General features: G+C 47.9%; 1 protein-coding gene across 1 annotated transcript in view; it reads right to left on the bottom strand.

Moving 5' to 3' along the window:
- The window catches only part of LOC115124820 (constitutive coactivator of PPAR-gamma-like protein 1 homolog), a 79594-nt gene that overhangs the window by 49929 nt on the left and 8726 nt on the right, over positions 1 to 20939 (bottom strand). Inside the window, 7 exon segments of the mRNA XM_065022057.1 lie at positions 3267 to 3601; positions 4582 to 4703; positions 7164 to 7254; positions 7659 to 7715; positions 9513 to 9749; positions 11814 to 11896; positions 14424 to 14670. Coding sequence (XP_064878129.1) covers positions 3267 to 3601; positions 4582 to 4703; positions 7164 to 7254; positions 7659 to 7715; positions 9513 to 9749; positions 11814 to 11896; positions 14424 to 14670 — 1172 coding nt within the window.

Genomic DNA, 20939 nt, shown 5'->3' with positions numbered 1-20939 from the left:
TGAGTTGATGAGTTAGAGGAAGTGAATGGGTGAGTTGATGAGTTAGAGGAAGTGAATGGGTGAGTTGATGAGTTAGAGGAAGTGAATGGGTGAGTTGATGAGTTAGAGGAAGTGAATGGGTGAGTTGATGAGTTAGAGGAAGTGAATGGGTGAGTTGATGAGAGGAAGTGAATGGGTGAGTTGATGAGTTAGAGGAAGTGAATGGGTGAGTTGATGAGTTAGAGGAAGTGAATGGGTGAGTTGATGAGTTAGAGGAAGTGAATGGGTGAGTTGATGAGTTAGAGGAAGTGAATGGGTGAGTTGATGAGTTAGAGGAAGTGAATGGGTGAGTTGATGAGAGGAAGTGAATGGGTGAGTTGATGAGAGGAAGTGAATGGGTGAGTTGATGAGTTAGAGGAAGTGAACAGGTGAGTTGATGAGTTAGAGGAAGTGAACGGGTGAGTTGATGAGTTAGAGGATGTGAACGGGTGAGTTGATGAGTTAGAGGAAGTGAATGGGTGAGTTGATGAGTTAGAGGAAGTGAATGGGTGAGTTGATGAGTTAGAGGAAGTGAATGGGTGAGTTGATGAGTTAGAGGAAGAGAATGGGTGAGTTGATGAGTTAGAGGAAGAGAATGGGTGAGTTGATGAGTTAGAGGAAGTGAATGGGTGAGTTGATGAGTTAGAGGAAGTGAACGGGTGAGTTGATGAGTTAAGAGGAAGTGAACGGGTGAGTTGATGAGAGGAAGTGAACGATGCATAATGATGTAATCACCAATTGTGAATGAAGAACAGGGTCATTCTATTGTATTGATTCATCGTAATCTCGATGGTATGCATCAGTCCACTAGATCCAGTTTAAAAAATCACTCTGGCCGACACCAAGGGAGCCTGCTTCTTTTATAAATGGCAAGAAGATCAAGACCAATGGATCCACATGCTGCGTTAGCGTTGCTACAAGATCTGAATGAAAATGACTCCGATGGAAGAAATGGCTCATGACATCCTGATGATTATTCGTCTGGTTCTGAGAGTTGCAAAGAGTCGGAAACGTTCCGGTAAATTTCCTGAAACTTTCCTGAAACTTTCCATGGGAAGTCCGGGAATTTTGCTTAAATTATTTGTAAAAAGTTAGCTTATAACAGTGAACCTTTTTTTTGTGGGATACACATAAGGCAATTCTAGGTCTTGTGGCATATGTTGATTAAACTATCCCCAATTCAATGGAATTGCAACCCTCTGCATGCAGTGCACTCTTCCATCACGTGCACAGTGCACTCTTCCATCACGTGCACAGTGCACTCTTCCATCACGTGCACAGTGCACTCTTCCATCACGTGCACAGTGCACTCTTCCATCACGTGCACAGTGCACTCTTCCATCACGTGCACAGTGCACTCTTCCATCACGTGCACAGTGCACTCTTCCATCACGTGCACAGTGCACTCTTCCATCACGTGCACAGTGCACTCTTCCATCACGTGCACAGTGCACTCTTCCATCACGTGCACAGTGCACTCTTCCATCACGTGCACAGTGCACTCTTCCATCACGTGCACAGTGCACTCTTCCATCACGTGCACAGTGCACTCTTCCATCACGTGCACAGTGCACTCTTCCATCACGTGCACAGTGCACTCTTCCATCACGTGCACAGTGCACTCTTCCATCACGTGCACAGTGCACTCTTCCATCACGTGCACAGTGCACTCTTCCATCACGTGCACAGTGCACTCTTCCATCACGTGCACAGTGCACTCTTCCATCACTCTTCCATCACGTGCACAGTGCACTCTTCCATCACGTGCACAGTGCACTCTTCCATCACGTGCACAGTGCACTCTTCCATCACGTGCACAGTGCACTCTTCCATCACGTGCACAGTGCACTCTTCCATCACATGCACAGTGCACTCTTCCATCACATGCACAGTGCACTCTTCCATCACATGCACAGTGCACTCATCCATCACATGCACAGTGCATTCTTCCATCACATGCACAGTGCACTCATCCATCACATGCACAGTGCATTCTTCCATCACATGCACAGTGCACTCTTCCATCACATGCACAGTGCACTCATCCATCACATGCACAGTGCATTCTTCCATCACATGCACAGTGCATTCTTCCATCACATGTACAGCTGATTCTCAAGATCGTACACACACTAATGAGATGCCATTGAGCCCACACAACTACACTGTCTGAGCCAAGGACCACGTGCTTTAAGTTTTGATTACAATACTGGGTGGGGTGAATATATTTTATATGACATACATGATTTTTTGTTAACTAGTAAATAGTAGCCTAGCCTACAGCAAAGTGTGTTTAAATCATTTCTAATTTGTTAACAATTCCTGCTAGATAGTTTTTGCTACCATGTGGGTTTTAGCTTGCTTGAGCCTGTTAACTGAGTGTTAATTCACTTGAAAAATTGGTGGCCATCCGGGCAAATTTGAGGCTTCTTGAGCCTGACAACGAGCCATCCTCAACAAGGTTGGAAAGTGACAATGAAGATGAGGCATCAGTCTGATGTTCAAGAGGTGGACATTGAGGATTGTAACGGAACCGACCTGACAACAGGCAGCGTAACGGAACCGACCTGGAAACAGGCAGTGTAACGGAACCGACCTGGCAACAGGCAGTGTAACGGAACCGACCTGGCAACAGGCAGCGTAACGGAACCGACCTGACAACAGGCCGACCTGGCAACAGCAGAGTAACGGAACCGACCTGGAAACAGGCAGCGTAACGGAACCGACCTGACAACAGGCAGAGTAACGGAACCGACCTGGAAACAGGCAGCGTAACGGAACCGACCTGACAACAGGCAGCGTAACGGAACCGACCTGGAAACAGGCAGCGTAACGGAACCGACCTGACAACAGGCAGCGTAACGGAACCGACCTGACAACAGGCAGCGTAACGGAACCGACCTGACAACAGGCAGTGTAACGGAACCGACCTGACAACAGGCAGCGTAACGGAACCAACCTGGAAACAGGCAGTGTAACGGAACCGACCTGGCAACAGGCAGAGTAACGGAACCGACCTGACAACAGGCAGCGTAACGGAACCGACCTGGCAAAAGGCAGTGTAACGGAACCGACCTGACAACAGGCAGTGTAACGGAACCAACCTGACAACAGGCAGTGTAACGGAACCGAAACAGGCAGTGTAACGGAACCGAAACAGGCAGTGTAACGGAACCGACCTGACAAGGTAAACGTAACAGCACTGACATAGCAGTAGGTAATGTAACAGGTACTATAACAAAACCTACTTGGCAGTGAAGCCTGCGTTGTCCTCGTTCTCTGAGGTGGTGGTGGAGGAGGAGGAGGAGGAGGAGGAGGAGGAGGGGCTGGTGGCGGCCGTAACCCCCGGGGGAAAAGAGGGGTTGATGGGAGAAGACCTCTCGTAAAGCGGCGTGTGCTTCTCTTTAGGAGGAATGCTGCTGAAGGTGCTTGGGACCTGCTCTGCCAGGGTCTTCCCCACCGCTGACTCCACAGCCAGAACAGAACCACAAGTACCAGGACTGAGACCAGGGTCACCACCAGGACCAGCATTAGCCCCAGGGCCAGGCTCTACGACCGGGGGGGCTGTGTAGGCAGGCTGGACCTGGAGATAAACAACATGTTAGCCTCATCTCACCAACATTAGCTTTCTCTAAAAGGTTTGTTTTTAACTATTAGATAGCAAGAGTTTTTGACATGCTTGGCCTCTAATGAAAGTATAACTACACATAACATGTTTGGGTAAGTAGCTAAGAGCTAAGAGCATGTTGATACACCATGTTTGGGTGAGTAGCTATGAGCTAAGAGCATGTTGATACACCACATGTTTGGGTGAGTAGCTATGAGCTAAGAGCATGTTGATACACCATGTTTGGGTGAGTAGCTATGAGCTAAGAGCATGTTGACACACCACATGTTTGGGTGAGTAGCTATGAGCTAAGAGCATGTTGACACACCACATGTTTGGGTGAGTAGCTATGAGCTAAGAGCATGTTGATACACCATGTTTGGGTGAGTAGCTATGAGCTAAGAGCATGTTGACACACCATGTTTGGGTGAGTAGCTATGAGCTAAGAGCATGTTGATACACCATGTTTGGGTGAGTAGCTATGAGCTAAGAGCATGTTGATACACCATGTTTGGGTGAGTAGCTATGAGCTATGAGCATGTTGATACACCACATGTTTGGGTGAGTAGCTATGAGCTAAGAGCATGTTGACACACCACATGTTTGGGTGAGTAGCTATGAGCTAAGAGCATGTTGATACACCATGTTTGGGTGAGTAGCTATGAGCTATGAGCATGTTGATACACCATGTTTGGGTGAGTAGCTATGAGCTATGAGCATGTTGATACACCATGTTTGGGTGAGTAGCTATGAGCTATGAGCATGTTGATACACCATGTTTGGGTGAGTAGCTATGAGCTAAGAGCATGTTGATACACCATGTTTGGGTGAGTAGCTATGAGCTAAGAGCATGTTTAGAGTTTGTCGCCAAGAACAGTGTACCACTCTTGAGCTAATTAAGAGGCTTGTTTAGGTCCTGGTCAAAACGAGGTTCCTGTCCCCCCAGCCAGTCTCACCCCAGGTTTCCCCGACAGGGGGGGAATGTTGAGTGTCTGAGGCAGCGGAGCTAGAGGTGCGTAGTGTGACAGAACTGCTGCTACTGGAGAAACTACAGGTCCTCCTGTCTGGTTTGGTCCAACTGGTGGGAGAAACACACACTTAATACAGCGTAACACACACACACACCCTGACAGGAAGGGAGAAGGGCGAGCACACACACACACACACACACACACACACACACACAGCTTAACACAGCAGGGTAACTCAACTACATTTGACATTTAAGACAGCACACAGAGAGCTTGAACATTTTTCTGTGGTCATGTGTGAGGTTCTACACAGGTCCTTTCAGTTCAGTTAAACCTGTTAAAAGGTCTGACAGATGAACCATTCAGTTTCACCGGAGTATCATTCATTAATAATTAGTCTGCTTCGGGTCAGTGTGGAGTCAGACCAGTCTGCTTCGGGCCAGTGTGGAGTCAGACCAGTCTGCTTCGGGCCAGTGTGGCGTCAGACCAGTCTGCTTCGGGCCAGTGTGGCGTCAGACCAGTCTGCTTCGGGCCAGTGTGGCGTCAGACCAGTCTGCTTCGGGCCAGTGTGGAGTCAGACCTGTCTGCTTCGGGCCAGTGTGGAGTTAGACCAGTCTGCTTCGGGCCAGTGTGGCGTCAGACCAGTCTGCTTCGGGCCAGTGTGGAGTTAGACCAGTCTGCTTCGGGCCAGTGTGGCGTTAGACCAGTCTGCTTCGGGCCAGTGTGGAGTTAGACCAGTCTGCTTCGGGCCAGTGTGGAGTCAGACCAGTCTGCTTCGGGCCAGTGTGGCGTCAGACCAGTCTGCTTCGGGCCAGTGTGGAGTTAGACCAGTCTGCTTCGGGCCAGTGTGGAGTTAGACCAGTCTGCTTCGGGCCAGTGTGGAGTTAGACCAGTCTGCTTCGGGCCAGTGTGGAGTCAGACCAGTCTGCTTCGGGCCAGTGTGGCGTCAGACCAGTCTGCTTCGGGCCAGTGTGGAGTTAGACCAGTCTGCTTCGGGCCAGTGTGGAGTTAGACCAGTCTGCTTCGGGCCAGTGTGGAGTCAGACCAGTCTGCTTCGGGCCAGTGTGGCGTCAGACCAGTCTGCTTCGAGCCAGTGTGGCGTCAGACCAGTCTGCTTCGGTCTAAGTTTTTACAAAGTTCCAACAAGCCGACTGGGGCTGCAATGCAAGAAGCCTTTCTAAAGCAGCCTATTTGTATGCAAAGGGAATAGCAGCCATTCCAGAGTGCACACAATGCCTGGGAGAGTGGGAGAATCTCTCACATCACAGAGCTACTCTGCTAGTTGGCTCTCTGCCTCAGGTCCCTCTCCCTCTGCCTCTGCCTCTGTCTCTCCCTCTGCCTCTCCCTCTGCCTCTGCCTCAGGTCTCTGCCTCTGCCTCTCCCTCTGCCTCTGCCTCTGCCTCTCCCTCTGCCTCAGGTCTCTGCCTCTGCCTCTGCCTCTGCCTCTGCCTCAGGTCTCTCCTCTGCCTCAGGTCTCTGCCTCTCCTCAGGTCTTGCCTCTGCCTCTCCCTCTCCCTCTGCCTCTTGTCTCCCTCTGCCTCAGGTCTGCCTCTCCTCTCTGCCTCAGGTCTCTCCCTCTGCCTCTGGTCTCTCCCTCTGCCTCAGGTCTCTCCCTCTGCCTCAGGTCTCTCCCTCTGCCTCAGGTCTCTCCCTCTGCCTCAGGTCTCTCCCTCTGCCTCAGGTCTCTCCCTCTGCCTCAGGTCTCTCCCTCTGCCTCAGGTCTCTCCCTCTGCCTCAGGTCTCTCCCTCTTGCCTCTGGTCTCTCCCTCTTGCCTCTGGTCTCTCCCTCTTGCCTCTGGTCTCTCCCTCTTGCCTCTGGTCTCTCCCTCTTGCCTCTGGTCTCTCCCTCTGCCTCACGTCTCTCCCTCTGCCTCACGTCTCTCCCTCTGCCTCACGTCTCTCCCTCTGCCTCACGTCTCTCCCTCTGCCTCACGTCTCTCCCTCTGCCTCACGTCTCTCCCTCTGCCCCAGGTCTCTGCCTCTCCCTCTGCCTCTGCCTCTCCCTCTGCCTCTCCCTCTGCCTCTCCCTCTGCCCCAGGTCTCTCCCTCTGCCCAGGTCTCTCCCTCTGCCTGGTCTGGAATCCCATCTGCCCCAGGTCTCTCCCTCTGCCCCAGGTCTCTCTGGACTGCCCCAGGTCTCTCCCTCTGCCCCAGGTCTCTCCCTCTGCCCCAGGTCTCTCCCTCTGCCCCAAGGTCTCTCCCTCTGCCCTGAGGTCTCTCCCTCTGCCCCAGGTCTCTCCCTCTGCCCCAGGTCTCTCCCTCTGCCCCAGGTCTCTCCCTCTGCCCCAGGTCTCTCCCTCTGCCCCAGGTCTCTCCCTCTGCCCCAGGTCTCTCCCTCTGCCCCAGGTCTCTCCCTCTGCCTCTGCCCCAGGTCTCTCCCTCTGCCCCAGGTCTCTCCCTCTGCCCCAGGTCTCTCCCTCTGCCCCAGGTCTCTCCCTCTGCCCCAGGTCTCTCCCTCTGCCTCAGGTCTCTCTCTCTGCCTCAGGTCTCTCTCTCTGCCTCAGGTCTCTCTCTCTGCCTCAGTCTACTGGGCTATAGAGAGAAGGTGAGGTGGGTGAAGCACTTACCTTGGTAAGGTGAGAAGTGTTGAGACTTGCTGGCTGCTGAGTAGTACTCCACTGCTTTCTTAAAGCGGACAACTTTGTCATCAGTCCTAGACTGGAATAAGAAACAGCCATGTTAAACTGGACTGGAATAAGAAACAGCCATGTTGAACTGGACTGGAATAAGAAACAGCCATGTTGAACTGGACTGGAATAAGAAACAGCCATGTTAAACTGGACTAGGAAACAGCCATGTTAAACTGGACTAGGAAACAGCCATGTTAAACTGGACTGGAATAAGAAACAGCCATGTTGAACTGGACTGGAATAAGAAACAGCCATGTTAAACTGGACTGGACTAGGAAACAGCCATGTTACTCAGTCAAAAGCAATAAATCAACACAAAAGGTTCTTAAATAGTCCTGATATCTCGTCCCTCCAATAATGTACCTGTGAATGTTTGAAGACCCTGCTAGGTGATGCATGTACCTCAATATAGCCCTGTCAGGTGTTCTGTACCTGTGAGTGTCTGAAGATGTCTGCGATCTGAAGATGTCTGCGAGTACCTGTGAGTGTCTGAAGATGTCACACCCTCTTAAGCCTTAGCCTCACCAATGTTCACACCCTCTGAAGATTCAGCATCGTACCCCTCTGAGTGTCACCCATTCAAGATGTTCACACCTCTTAAGCCTTAGCCTCACCCATACAGCATGTTCACACCCTCTTAAGCCTTAGCCCCACCCATTCAGCATCTGAAGACCCTGTTAAGCCTTAGCCCCACCCATTCAGCATCGTGTCTGAAGATGTTAGCCCCACCTGTGAGTGTCCCCACCTGAAGATGTCTGCCTTAGCCCCACCCATGTGAGTGTCTGACACCCTGTCTTAAGCCTTAGCCCCACCTGTTCAGTGTCTGAAGCCTGCCCCACCCAGCATACCTGTGCCTGTCTGAAGATGTCTGTCAGTACCCCACCCATTCAGCAGTGTCTGAAGATGTTCAGCATCGTACCTGTGAGTGCCCCACCCATGAAGATGTCACACCCTCTTACCTGCCCCACCCATTCAGCAGTGTCTGAAGATCACCCATACAGCATGGCCACCCTCTTAAGGTCCTGACCCAGTCTGTCATGTTTGAGCCTTAGTCAGCCACTGCCTTGATCACCCATGTCAAAACACAGGAGGGAGCAAATAACTAGCTGGTGTAGTAGCCTACCTAGAGGTCAGAGGTTAAACAAACTTGATCACCCGTTATCCTTATCTGACTTTGGAGGTCAGCACTAGCTCCGGTAAACACACACACTGTATCAAATAAATAATAGGTTTATTTGTCACATGCACAGGATACAGAAGGTGTAAACGGTACAGTGAAATGGTTACAGTATCAATATCAAAAATAGAATGTGTCCCGATACAAATATTTTATATTTATTAGGTGACGCTTACCCGACACACTTGAATAAATTGATGGGTCGTGTGAAGGAAACTCTATAACCCCCAGTCACATCTAGCTAAGTGGATTGGTCACTATTGTCTAGACATGTTCATGAAATACAATAGACACACCTGGCTAACTTGATGGGTCATGTAATCATCTGTTGAAGTGGAGTCTTTTGTTTAGACATGTAGCTAGCTAGCTAAGCAATGAACCATAATCCCAACTCATACATTAGTTTGCTAGTGAGCCAGCAAGCTAACATTCGCTAGCTAACAAACTTGCAATTATCTCAGCCAGTCATGGCTAATGGGAAGGTTCCTGGCTTTTTCCGTGGATAAACCAACTAGACTCGAAATGTAACATGTTCGTATTTACAGATGGAATACAAGTTTGTTATTAAGACATGAAAGTTCACGTTCCAGAAGGCATTTTTTTAATAACACATTTTTTTATTATAAATCAAGTAATCCTGTGAAGTAGTGACGTGCCACATACGCCTAGCTTCCTGAAACATTTAGGTATTCATTCATCCACACCTGGTTTCTCACTTTCAACTGGTGGCCATTCCTCCGGCTACCTCTGGGTTTCTCTCTGCCCTCTGTGGAGGGTCAATTTATTTTTATCATCTGGTCCTAGTGATGGTGCAGGAAGATATTTGGGGACTGGCTGTGGTGCTCCCATTCTTGGTTCTCGCTCCCTGCATTGGACCATCCATCCCCTAGATCCCGCTCGCTGTCCTACCAGTTTCACTCCTCCTGACCAACCAATTGGTACGTGAACCACCCTGGGAGGACAGACATCAGCCTCTTTTGGAGACTGTTCCCCCTGTGCCAATTGGGCCGGCTGGGCTCACTCCGAGCAAGACCCAGTCGACCCGTCTGTTTCAGTGGACCTCCGATCTCCCGGCGCGGCACGCCAGGGCAGTGATGACATCACATTACGCGCTGTGACATCAGACGCACATTGCGTTTCCTGTTGGCTCCAAAAACCCTCCAACTGAACACCTCTCGAGCGGCATTGGCTGTGGGTCGGGTCTTCTCCATCACTGCCCCTGTGCCCTCGTTATGCACCTGTGCCTCGTTATGCACCTGTGCCTCGTTATGCACCTGTGCCTCGTTAAGCACCTGTGCCTCGTTAAGCACCTGTGCCTCGTTATGCACCTGTGCCTCGTTATGCACCTGTGCCTCGTTATGCACCCAGGTAAACCTCAATGTTGCAGGGCTACCGGGTTGATCCTGCCAGTAGCATATTCTTGTCCCAAAGATTAAGCCATGCAAATCTTAGTACACACGGTCGGTACAATGAACCTGTGAATAGCTCATTAAATCAGTTATGGTTTATTTCATTGACTTGGATAACTGTGGCAATTCGGGAGCTAACAAGTGCTGACCTTCAGGAACAGGTGCATTTTTCTGACTCAAAACACATACAGGGTGCTTTCGGGTGACGCTTTTACTGAGTCTCGTGGCAACTGGCGTCTCTCATTTGAATGTCTGCCCTATCAACTTTCAATGGTAGTTTCTGTGCCTACCTTGGCGACCACGTTTTTAATTTTTTTATTTCACCTTTATTTAACTAGGTCAGTCAGTTAAGAACAAATTCTTATTTACAATGACAGCCTAGGAACAGTGGGTTAACTGCCTGTTCAGGGGCAGAACGACAGATTTGTACCTTGTCAGCTCGGGGGTTTGTTCTAGCAACCTTCCGGTTACTAGTCCAACACTAACTACTAGGCTACCTGCGGCCCCTACACTCTAACCACTAGGCTACCTGCGGCCCCTACACTCTAACCACTAGGCTACCTGCGGCCCCTACACTCTAACCACTAGGTTACCCTGCCGCCTCTACACTCTAACCACTAGGCTACCCTGCCTCCGAGTAACGGAAAATCACGGGTTCGATTCCAGAGCGAGCCTGAGAAACACGATAACACCACCCACCCGTAGCACACGTTCCAGCAGGTATATCTCACTGATCATCCCCAAAGCGATTCCAGAGCGAGCCTGAGAAACAGTTATCATATCGAAGAAAGGCACCCTGTTATTGGAAGTACAATTCAAATCGTTTAATGAGGATCGATTACTGATGTTTAAAAACATTTTTTACAGTGGTCAGAAAAACTTCCGAAAGTGTCATTAATTATGTTTTAATAACAGTCAAATTTGACTGCCTGTTGTGTCCATCTGTGTGAGATAACGTCCTACTGACTTGTTCAGGGGCAGAACGACAGATTTTTACCTTCTCAGCTCGGGGATTCGATCCAGCAACCTTTCGGTTACTGGCCCAACACCCCCTAACCACTAGGCTACCTGCCGTCCCTACACTCTAACCACTAGGCTACCTGCCGCCCCTACACTCTAACCACTAGGCTACCTGCCGCCTCCACACTCTAACCACTAGGCTACCCTGCCGCCCCTACACTCTAACCACTAGGCTACCCTGCCGCCTCCACACTCTAACCACTAGGCTACCTGCCGCCCCTACACTAACCACTAGGCTACCTGCCGCCCCTACACTCTAACCACTAGGCTACCCTGCCGCCCCTACACTCTAACCACTAGGCTACCTGCCTCCTCTACACTCTAACCACTAGGCTACCCTGCCTCCTCTACACTCTAACCACTAGGCTACCCTGCCGCCCCTACACTAACCACTAGGCTACCCTGCCACCTCTACACTCTAACCACTAGGCTACCTGCTGCCTGATGGTGATGTCACACCAGAGGACACATTCAAGGCACCAATGAAATGCTTCATTAAATTGGGTTGTTTAGAGTTTATTGCAACTACTGTATATGTGTTTATGCTTTAATTTGAGAATAAATGTTTGTTTGTTTTTCACTTTTGCTTTGGTCACATGTCAACAACAGTTTGAACAGATAACATCCAACAGACATCATTTATAGTATTTTAATTTATATATTTTTTTATAATTTTCACATACCCCAGCTGCTACTGGGACTAACATAATGACCACACCACGCATTTCAGGTAAAATAACAACCCAATGTTTATATCCCAGGACAAATTAGCTAGTAACAGCAAGCTAACTAGCTAAATTTCCATAAATGTTTAATGCTTTTCGAACCTGTCTCCAAATTAATATAATTGGTTCAGAGTTTGTTTTGATATTTCAACCTGTCGTGTCGTGATTGTGTCTGGTGTGGTGGTACAAAATCAACACGGTTTGGTCAGCATGTAACAGATTCCCGGGCACTACATTGACCGTCAAGTTAGTTTACCTTGAGCGATGCTAGCGGATGCTCTGGACCCAGGAGACTCCAGTGAAAGGCAGCCAAGTCTTCATCGGGCAGTATGTGGTTACCTGAAGCAGGACAGTTACATGACATCATGAGGCTAACAGAATTAGCACTGACACTAAATCTCTATGTTAGCAATCAATAGGCTTTATCTGAGTCTGGCAAACTGACCCAAAAGTTACCTTCCTTCTTAGAAGTGATGTTACCAACCTACATAAAAGTGATGTTAGTTAGCGACCTACCTACATGTTAGCGGTTACCAACTCACCTAAAAGTGATGTTACTTAGCGACCTCGCTACATGTTAGCTGTTACCAACTCACCTAAAAGTGATGTTAGTTAGCGACCTCGCTACATGTTAGCGGTTACCAACTCACCTAAAAGTGATGTTACTTAGCGACCTCGCTACATGTTAGCTGTTACCAACCCACCTAAAGTGATGTTAGTTAGCGACCTACCTACATGTTAGCTGTTACCAACCTACATAAAAGTGATGTTAGTTAGCGACCTACCTACATGTTAGCGGTTACCAACTCACCTAAAAGTGATGTTACTTAGCGACCTCGCTACATGTTAGCTGTTACCAACTCACCTAAAAGTGATGTTAGTTAGCGACCTACCTACATGTTAGCTGTTACCAACCTACATAAAAGTGATGTTAGTTAGCGACCTACCTACATGTTAGCGGTTACCAACTCACCTAAAAGTGATGTTACTTAGCGACCTCGCTACATGTTAGCTGTTACCAACTCACCTAAAAGTGATGTTAGTTAGCGACCTCGCTACATGTTAGCGGTTACCAACTCACCTAAAAGTGATGTTACTTAGCGACCTCGCTACATGTTAGCTGTTACCAACCCACCTAAAGTGATGTTAGTTAGCGACCTACCTACATGTTAGCTGTTACCAACCTACATAAAAGTGATGTTAGTTAGCGACCTACCTACATGTTAGCGGTTACCAACTCACCTAAAAGTGATGTTACTTAGCGACCTCGCTACATGTTAGCTGTTACCAACTCACCTAAAAGTGATGTTAGTTAGCGACCTACCTACATGTTAGCTGTTACCAACCTACATAAAAGTGATGTTAGTTAGCGACCTACCTACATGTTAGCGGTTACCAACTCACCTAAAAGTGATGTTACTTAGCGACCTCGCTACATGTTAGCTGTTACCAACTCACCTAAAAGTGATGTTAGTTAGCGACCTCGCTACATGTTAGCTGTTACCAACTCACCTAAAGTGATGTTAGTTAGCGACCTCGCTACATGTTAGCTGTTACCAACCCACCTAAAGTGATGTTAGTTAGCGACCTACCTACATGTTAGCTGTTACCAACCTACATAAAAGTGATGTTAGTTAGCGACCTACCTACATGTTAGCGGTTACCAACTCACCTAAAAGTGATGTTACTTAGCGACCTCGCTACATGTTAGCTGTTACCAACTCACCTAAAAGTGATGTTAGTTAGCGACCTCGCTACATGTTAGCGGTTACCAACTCACCTAAAAGTGATGTTACTTAGCGACCTCGCTACATGTTAGCTGTTACCAACCCACCTAAAGTGATGTTAGTTAGCGACCTACCTACATGTTAGCGGTTACCAACTCACCTAAAAGTGATGTTACTTAGCGACCTCGCTACATGTTAGCTGTTACCAACTCACCTAAAAGTGATGTTAGTTAGCGACCTCGCTACATGTTAGCTGTTACCAACTCACCTAAAAGTGATGTTAGTTAGCGACCTCGCTACATGTTAGCTGTTACCAACTCACCTAAAAGTGATGTTAGTTAGCGACCTCGCTACATGTTAGCTGTTACCAACTCACCTAAAGTGATGTTAGTTAGCGACCTCGCTACATGTTAGCTGTTACCAACTCACCTAAAGTGATGTTAGTTAGCGACCTCGCTACATGTTAGCTGTTACCAACTCACCTAAAAGTGATGTTAGTTAGCGACCTCGCTACATGTTAGCTGTTACCAACTCACCTAAAGTGATGTTAGTTAGCGACCTCGCTACATGTTAGCTCTGTTACCAACCCACCTAAAGTGATGTTAGTTAGCGACCTCGCTACATGTTAGCTCTGTTACCAACCCACCTAAAGTGATGTTAGTTAGCGACCTCGCTACATGTTAGCTCTGTTACCAACCCACCTAAAGGGATGTTAGTTAGCGACCTCGCTACATGTTAGCTCTGTTACCAACCCACCTAAAGTGATGTTAGTTAGCGACCTCGCTACATGTTAGCTCTGTTACCAACCCACCTAAAGTGATGTTAGTTAGCGACCTCGCTACATGTTAGCTGTTACCAACTCACCTAAAGTGATGTTAGTTAGCGACCTCGCTACATGTTAGCTCTGTTACCAACCCACCTAAAGTGATGTTAGTTAGCGACCTCGCTACATGTTAGCTCTGTTACCAACCCACCTAAAGTGATGTTAGTTAGCGACCTCGCTACATGTTAGCTCTGTTACCAACCCACCTAAAGTGATGTTACTTAGCGAACTCGCTACATGTTAGCTCTGTTACCAACCCACCTAAAGTGATGTTAGTTAGCGACCTCGCTACATGTTAGCTCTGTTACCAACCCACCTAAAAGTGAAGCGAAGATAACGAAACGGTTGGGGTTGAGGTCCAGTTGTTTGGCCACTTCATGCATCAGGTACTGGGAGGTGGTCAGGCTCTTCCCGTTGCGACTCAGCTTCAGGGCGTGGGCAGAGAAGTAGCAGGGGATGTTACACAGCGCATAGTCCGAGTCGTACGCCACCAGGCCGTGGAACCCGTTCTCCCTGCACAGAGATATCACCTCCAAGTGATGATCCTCGATACTCTGGACAACCTGGAAAGACACACACACATTATACTGTTACTAACACCACACACTAACCCTAACCATGCATAACGATATCACCTCCAACCTCACAACACTCACAGGCAAGCCCAGTTAAAATTAGAGACAAGTCTAAACACAATAATATGATATAATAGCATATACCGTATAGCAGACGGCTTTATCCATTAGGATATATATCCATGAACGATGATCCGTGCATTCGTTTTACATCACGGAGTTACAACCGCTATTGCTCTACCAACTGAGCTAGGACCACATACTGACATAGTACTATCAGTAGTCTGGGTAGAACATTCCCGGCAGGATGGCTGCAGTGCGTCGGCAAAGTATCGTAATAGTCGTCAGTGTTGTGAATTATATCCACGAGCGATGGTACGATTACAGTGTGGATCCTGGAATACCATTGCCAACATCCAACAGTTACACATTGACACGTCCCTGTATTCATAAAAGCAGATTCAGGTCTGGTGATTCTCTTCGAAATCACTGTAGATTATGTGAATTCTCCTCCACCAAACTTTTTTTTTCTACCTTTATTTAACTAGGCAAGTCAGTTAAGAACAAATTCTTATTTTCAATGACGGCCTAGGAACAGTGGGTTAACTGCCTTGTTCAGGGGGCAGAACGGCTTAACATTTGGCACTATGCATTGGCATCAGCCAAACCCAGATTTGTCCCATCGGGACTGCCAGAAGGTGAAGCGTGATCCAGACAACGCGTTTCCACTGACCCAGTGTCCAATGGCGGCGAGCTTTACACCACTCCAGCCGACGCTTAGCATTGCGCACGGTGATCTTAGGCTTGTGTGTGGCTGCTCGGCCATGGAAACCCATTTCATGAAGCTCCCGACGAACAGTTCTTGTGCTGACGTTGGTTCCAGAGTCAGTTGGGAAGTCAGTTGGGAATGTCGCAACCGAGGACAGACAATTTGTACACTCCGCGGTCCCATTCTGTGAGCTTACGTGGCCTCCCACTTCGCGGTCCCATTCTGTGAGCTTACATGTCCTACCACTCCGCGGTCCCATTCTGTGAGCTTACGTGGCCTACCACTCCGCGGTCCCATTCTGTGAGCTTACGTGTCCTACCACTTCACGGCTGAACCGTTGTTGACCTAGATGTTCTCACTTCAACATAACAAGATTTAGTTGACCGGGGCAACTCTAGCAGGGCAGAAACTTGAAGAACTGACTTGTTGGAAAGGTGGCATCCTATGAAGGTGCCACATTGAAAATCACTGAGCTCTTCAGTAAGGCCATTCTACTTACAATGTTTGTCTATGGAGATTGCATGGCGGTGCGCACAATTTTAAACACATGTTAGCAACGGGTGTGGCAAAAATCTGCCAAATCTACTAATTTGTATGTGTGTGTATACACATTACCTTTCAAACGTTTAGGGTCACTTAGAAATGTCCTTGTTTTTGAAAGAAAATCACATTTTTGGTCCATTAAAATAACATCAAATTGATCAGAAATACAGTGTAGACATTGTTCATGTTGTAAATGACTATTGTGGCAGGAAACGGCTGATTTTTTATGGAATATCTACATAGGTGTACAGAGACCCATTATCAGCAACCATCACTCCTGTGTTCCAATGGAATATCTACATAGGCGTACAGAGGCCCATTATCAGCAACCATCACTCCTGTGTTCCAATGGAATATCTACATAGGCGTACAGAGACCCATTATCAGCAACCATCACTCCTGTGTTCCAAAGGCACGTTGTGTTAACTAATCCAAGTTTATAATTTTAAAAGGTTTATTGATCATTAGAAAACCCTTTTGCTATTGTGTTAGCACAGCTGTTAACTGTTGTACTGATTAAAGAAGCAGTAAAACTGGCCTTCTTTAGACTAGTTGAGTATCTGGAGAAACAGCATTTGTGGGTTCGATTACAGGCTCAAAATGGCCAAAAACAAAGACCTTTCTTCTGAAACTCGTCAGTCTATTCTTGTTCTGAGAAACGAAGGCTATTCCATGTGAGAAATTGGCAAGAAACTGAAGATCTGGTTCAACGCTGTGTACTACTCCCTTCACAGAACAGCACAAACGGTCTCCAACCAGAATAGAAAGAGGAGTGGGAGGCCGCGGTGCACAACTGAGCACGAGGACAAGTACATTAGTGTGTCTAGTTTGAGAAACAGACGCCTCACAAGTCCTCAACTGGCAGCTTCATTAAATAATACCCACAAAACACTAGTCACAACGTCAACAGTGAAGAGGTGACTCTGGGATGCTGGCCTTCTAGGCAGAGTTGCAAAGAAAAATCCATATCTCAGACTGTCCAATAAAAAGAAAAGATTAAGATGGACAAAAGAACACAGACACTGGACAGAGGAAGATTGGCAAAAAGTGTTATGGACAAATGTATGTTTGAGGTGTTCGGATCACTAAGAACATTCGTGAGACGCAGAAAATTAATTAATTGGAACCAATTTCCTCCTACAACAGGACAATGACCCAAAGCACAGCTCAATGACCCAAAGCACAGCTCAATGACCCACAGCACAGCTCAATGACCCAAAGCACAGCTCAATGACCCAAAGCACATGCTTTTCAACCGATCGCTGCCTGCACCCGCATGCCCGACTAGCATCACCACCCTGGATGGTTCCGACCTTGAATATGTGGACATCTATAAGTACCTAGGTGTCTGGCTAGACTGCAAACTCTCCTTCCAGACTCACATCAAACATCTCCAATCGAAAATCAAATCAAGAGTCTGCTTTCTATTCCGCAACAAAGCCTCCTTCACTTACGCCGCCAAGCTTACCCTAGTAAAACTGACTATCCTACCGATCCTCGATTTCGGCGATGTCATCTACAAAATGGCTTCCAACACTCTACTCAGCAAACTGGATGCAGTCTATCATAGTGCCATCCGTTTTGTCACCAAAGCACCTTATACCACCCACCACTGCGACTTGTATGCTCTAGTCGGCTGGCCCTCGCTACATATTCGTCGCCAGACCCACTGGCTCCAGGTCATCTACAAGTCCATGCTAGGTAAAGCTCCGCCTTATCTCAGTTCACTGGTCACGATGGCAACACCCATCCGTAGCACACGCTCCAGCAGGTGTATCTCACTGATCATCCCTAAAGCCAACACCTCATTTGGCCGCCTTTCGTTCCAGTTCTCTGCTGCCTGTGACTGGAACGAACTGCAAAAAAAAATCGCTGAAGTTGGAGACTTTTATCTCCCTCACCAACTTCAAACATCAGCTATCTGAGCAGCTAACCGATCGCTGCAGCTGTACATAGTCTATCGGTAAACAGCCCAACCACTTTCACCTACCTCATCCCCATACTGTTTTTATACTGTTTTTTTATTTTATTTATTTATTTACTTTTCTGCTCTTTTGCACACCAATATCTCTACCTGTACATGACCATCTGATCATTTATCACCCCAGTGTTAATCTGCAAAATTGTATTATTCGCCTACCTCCTCATGCATTTTGCACACAATGTACATAGACTGCCCATTTTTTCTCTATTGTGTTATTGACTTGTTAATTGTTTATTCCATGTGTAACTCTGTGTTGTCTGTTCACACTGCTATGCTTTATCTTGGCCAGGTCGCAGTTGCAAATGAGAACTTGTTCTCAACTAGCCTACCTGGTTAAATAAAGGTGTTCTCAACTAGCCTACCTGGTTAAATAAAGGTGTTCTCAACTAGCCTACCTGGTTAAATAAAGGTGAAATAAATAAAATAAAAAATTAAAAAACAGCTCAATGACCCAAAGCACAGCTCCAAACTATATAAGAACTATTGAACCTTGATGAAAGCAAAGTTTAAAGGACACAATTCATTTCAATTAAAAATAATTATTGATAACCTTGTCAATATCTTGACTATATTTCCTAATCATTTTGCAACTCATTTCATGTATGTTTTCATGGAAAACAAAGACATTTTTTACGTGACCCCAAATTTTTGAACGATAGTGTATACATTCAAACATACAGAACCAGTCAAAAGTTTGGAAACACCTACTCATTCTTAGGTTTTTATTTCATTTACTATTTTCTACATTGTAGAATAATAGCGAAGACATCAAAACTCTGAAATAACACATATGGAATCATGTAGTAACCAATAAAGTGTTAAACGAATCAAAATATATTTGAGATTTGAGATTCTTCAAAGTAGACCCGCTTTGCCTTGATGACAGCTTTGAAGGAGAACCAGTTTGGATTTAAGTATAATTGTTTTATGACTGAAGCCTTTAGTGCGGGTCTAATGCTTTAATATTTAATCATTTCTACCCTCCGAATTGATATTCATTATATAAATATGCCTGTTTAATTTTGTCTGACTTGTTCAGTGTATGCAGGTTCATAAGGTCAGCTGGGATATGACTAAAGAATTAATGAGGGTGATTTTTTCACAGAGAGACAGGTGTTGACCTTTCCATAGCGTCTAAATCTGATCTAATTTGGCTAACTTTCTATAAAAATGTATTGTAGTGAGAATCTCTTTCTTTCGGGATATGAATACCGAATATGGCCACTACACCGTCAGACCATTTAATGGTAGACTACACAGTAATGTAAAAGTTGTATTTTTTTAGCGATCCAATACATAATATTTGAAAGAAAACATGGTGGAGGTGGAGGCAATGTGATGGTCTGGTGGAGGGAGGCAATGTGATGGTCTGGTGGAGGTGGAGGCAATGTGATGGTCTGGTGGAGGTGGAGGCAATGTGATGGTCTGGTGGAGGTGGAGGGAGGCAATGTGATGGTCTGGTGGAGGTGGAGGTGGAGGCAATGTGATGGTCTGGTGGAGGGAGGCAATGTGATGGTCTGGTGGAGGTGGAGGTGGAGGCAATGTGATGGTCTGGTGGAGGGAGGCAATGTGATGGTCTGGTGGAGGTGGAGGGAGGCAATGTGATGGTCTGGTGGAGGTGGAGGCAATGTGATGGTCTGGTGGAGGTGGAGGGAGGCAATGTGATGGTCTGGTGGAGGTGGAGGGAGGCAATGTGATGGTCTGGTGGAGGTGGAGGGAGACAATGTGATGGTCTGGTGGAGGTGGAGGGAGGCAATGTGATGGTCTGGTGGAGGTGGAGGCAATGTGATGGTCTGGTGGAGGTGGAGGGAGGCAATGTGATGGTCTGGTGGAGGTGGAGGGAGGCAATGTGATGGTCTGGTGGAGGGAGGCAATGTGATGGTCTGGTGGAGGGAGGCAATGTGATGGTCTGGTGGAGGTGGAGGCAATGTGATGGTCTGGTGGAGGTGGAGGTGGAGGCAATGTGATGGTCTGGTGGAGGTGGAGGGAGGCAATGTGATGGTCTGGTGGAGGTGGAGGGAGGCAATGTGATGGTCTGGTGGAGGTGGAGGCAATGTGATGGTCTGGTGGAGGTGGAGGTGGAGGCAATGTGATGGTCTGGTGGAGGTGGAGGGAGGCAATGTGATGGTCTGGTGGAGGTGGAGGGAGGCAATGTGATGGTCTGGTGGAGGTGGAGGGAGGCAATGTGATGGTCTGGTGGAGGTGGAGGGAGGCAATGTGATGGTCTGGTGGAGGTGGAGGGAGGCAATGTGATGGTCTGGTGGAGGTGGAGGGAGGCAATGTGATGGTCTGGTGGAGGTGGAGGGAGGCAATGTGATGGTCTGGTGGAGGTGGAGGGAGGCAATGTGATGGTCTGGTGGAGGTGGAGGTGGAGGCAATGTGATGGTCTGGTGGAGGTGGAGGTGGAGGCAATGTGATGGTCTGGTGGAGGTGGAGGGAGGCAATGTGATGGTCTGGTGGAGGTGGAGGGAGGCAATGTGATGGTCTGGTGGAGGTGGAGGCAATGTGATGGTCTGGTGGAGGTGGAGGTGGAGGCAATGTGATGGTCTGGTGGAGGTGGAGGCAATGTGATGGTCTGGTGGAGGTGGAGGGAGGCAATGTGATGGTCTGGTGGAGGTGGAGGGAGGCAATGTGATGGTCTGGTGGAGGTGGAGGGAGGCAATGTGATGGTCTGGTGGAGGTGGAGGTGGAGGCAATGTGATGGTCTGGTGGAGGTGGAGGGAGGCAATGTGATGGTCTGGTGGAGGTGGAGGGAGGCAATGTGATGGTCTGGTGGAGGTGGAGGGAGGCAATGTGATGGTCTGGTGGAGGTGGAGGGAGGCAATGTGATGGTCTGGTGGAGGTGGAGGGAGGCAATGTGATGGTCTGGTGGAGGTGGAGGGAGGCAATGTGATGGTCTGGTGGAGGTGGAGGGAGGCAATGTGATGGTCTGGTGGAGGTGGAGGGAGGCAATGTGATGGT

The sequence above is a fragment of the Oncorhynchus nerka genome, linkage group LG2, assembly GCF_034236695.1.
Source record: "Oncorhynchus nerka isolate Pitt River linkage group LG2, Oner_Uvic_2.0, whole genome shotgun sequence".
In the NCBI taxonomy this organism is placed as follows: Eukaryota; Metazoa; Chordata; class Actinopteri; order Salmoniformes; family Salmonidae; genus Oncorhynchus; species Oncorhynchus nerka.
The sequence above is the reverse complement of the archived record's forward strand: the minus strand, read 5'-3'. Positions and strand labels throughout refer to the sequence as shown.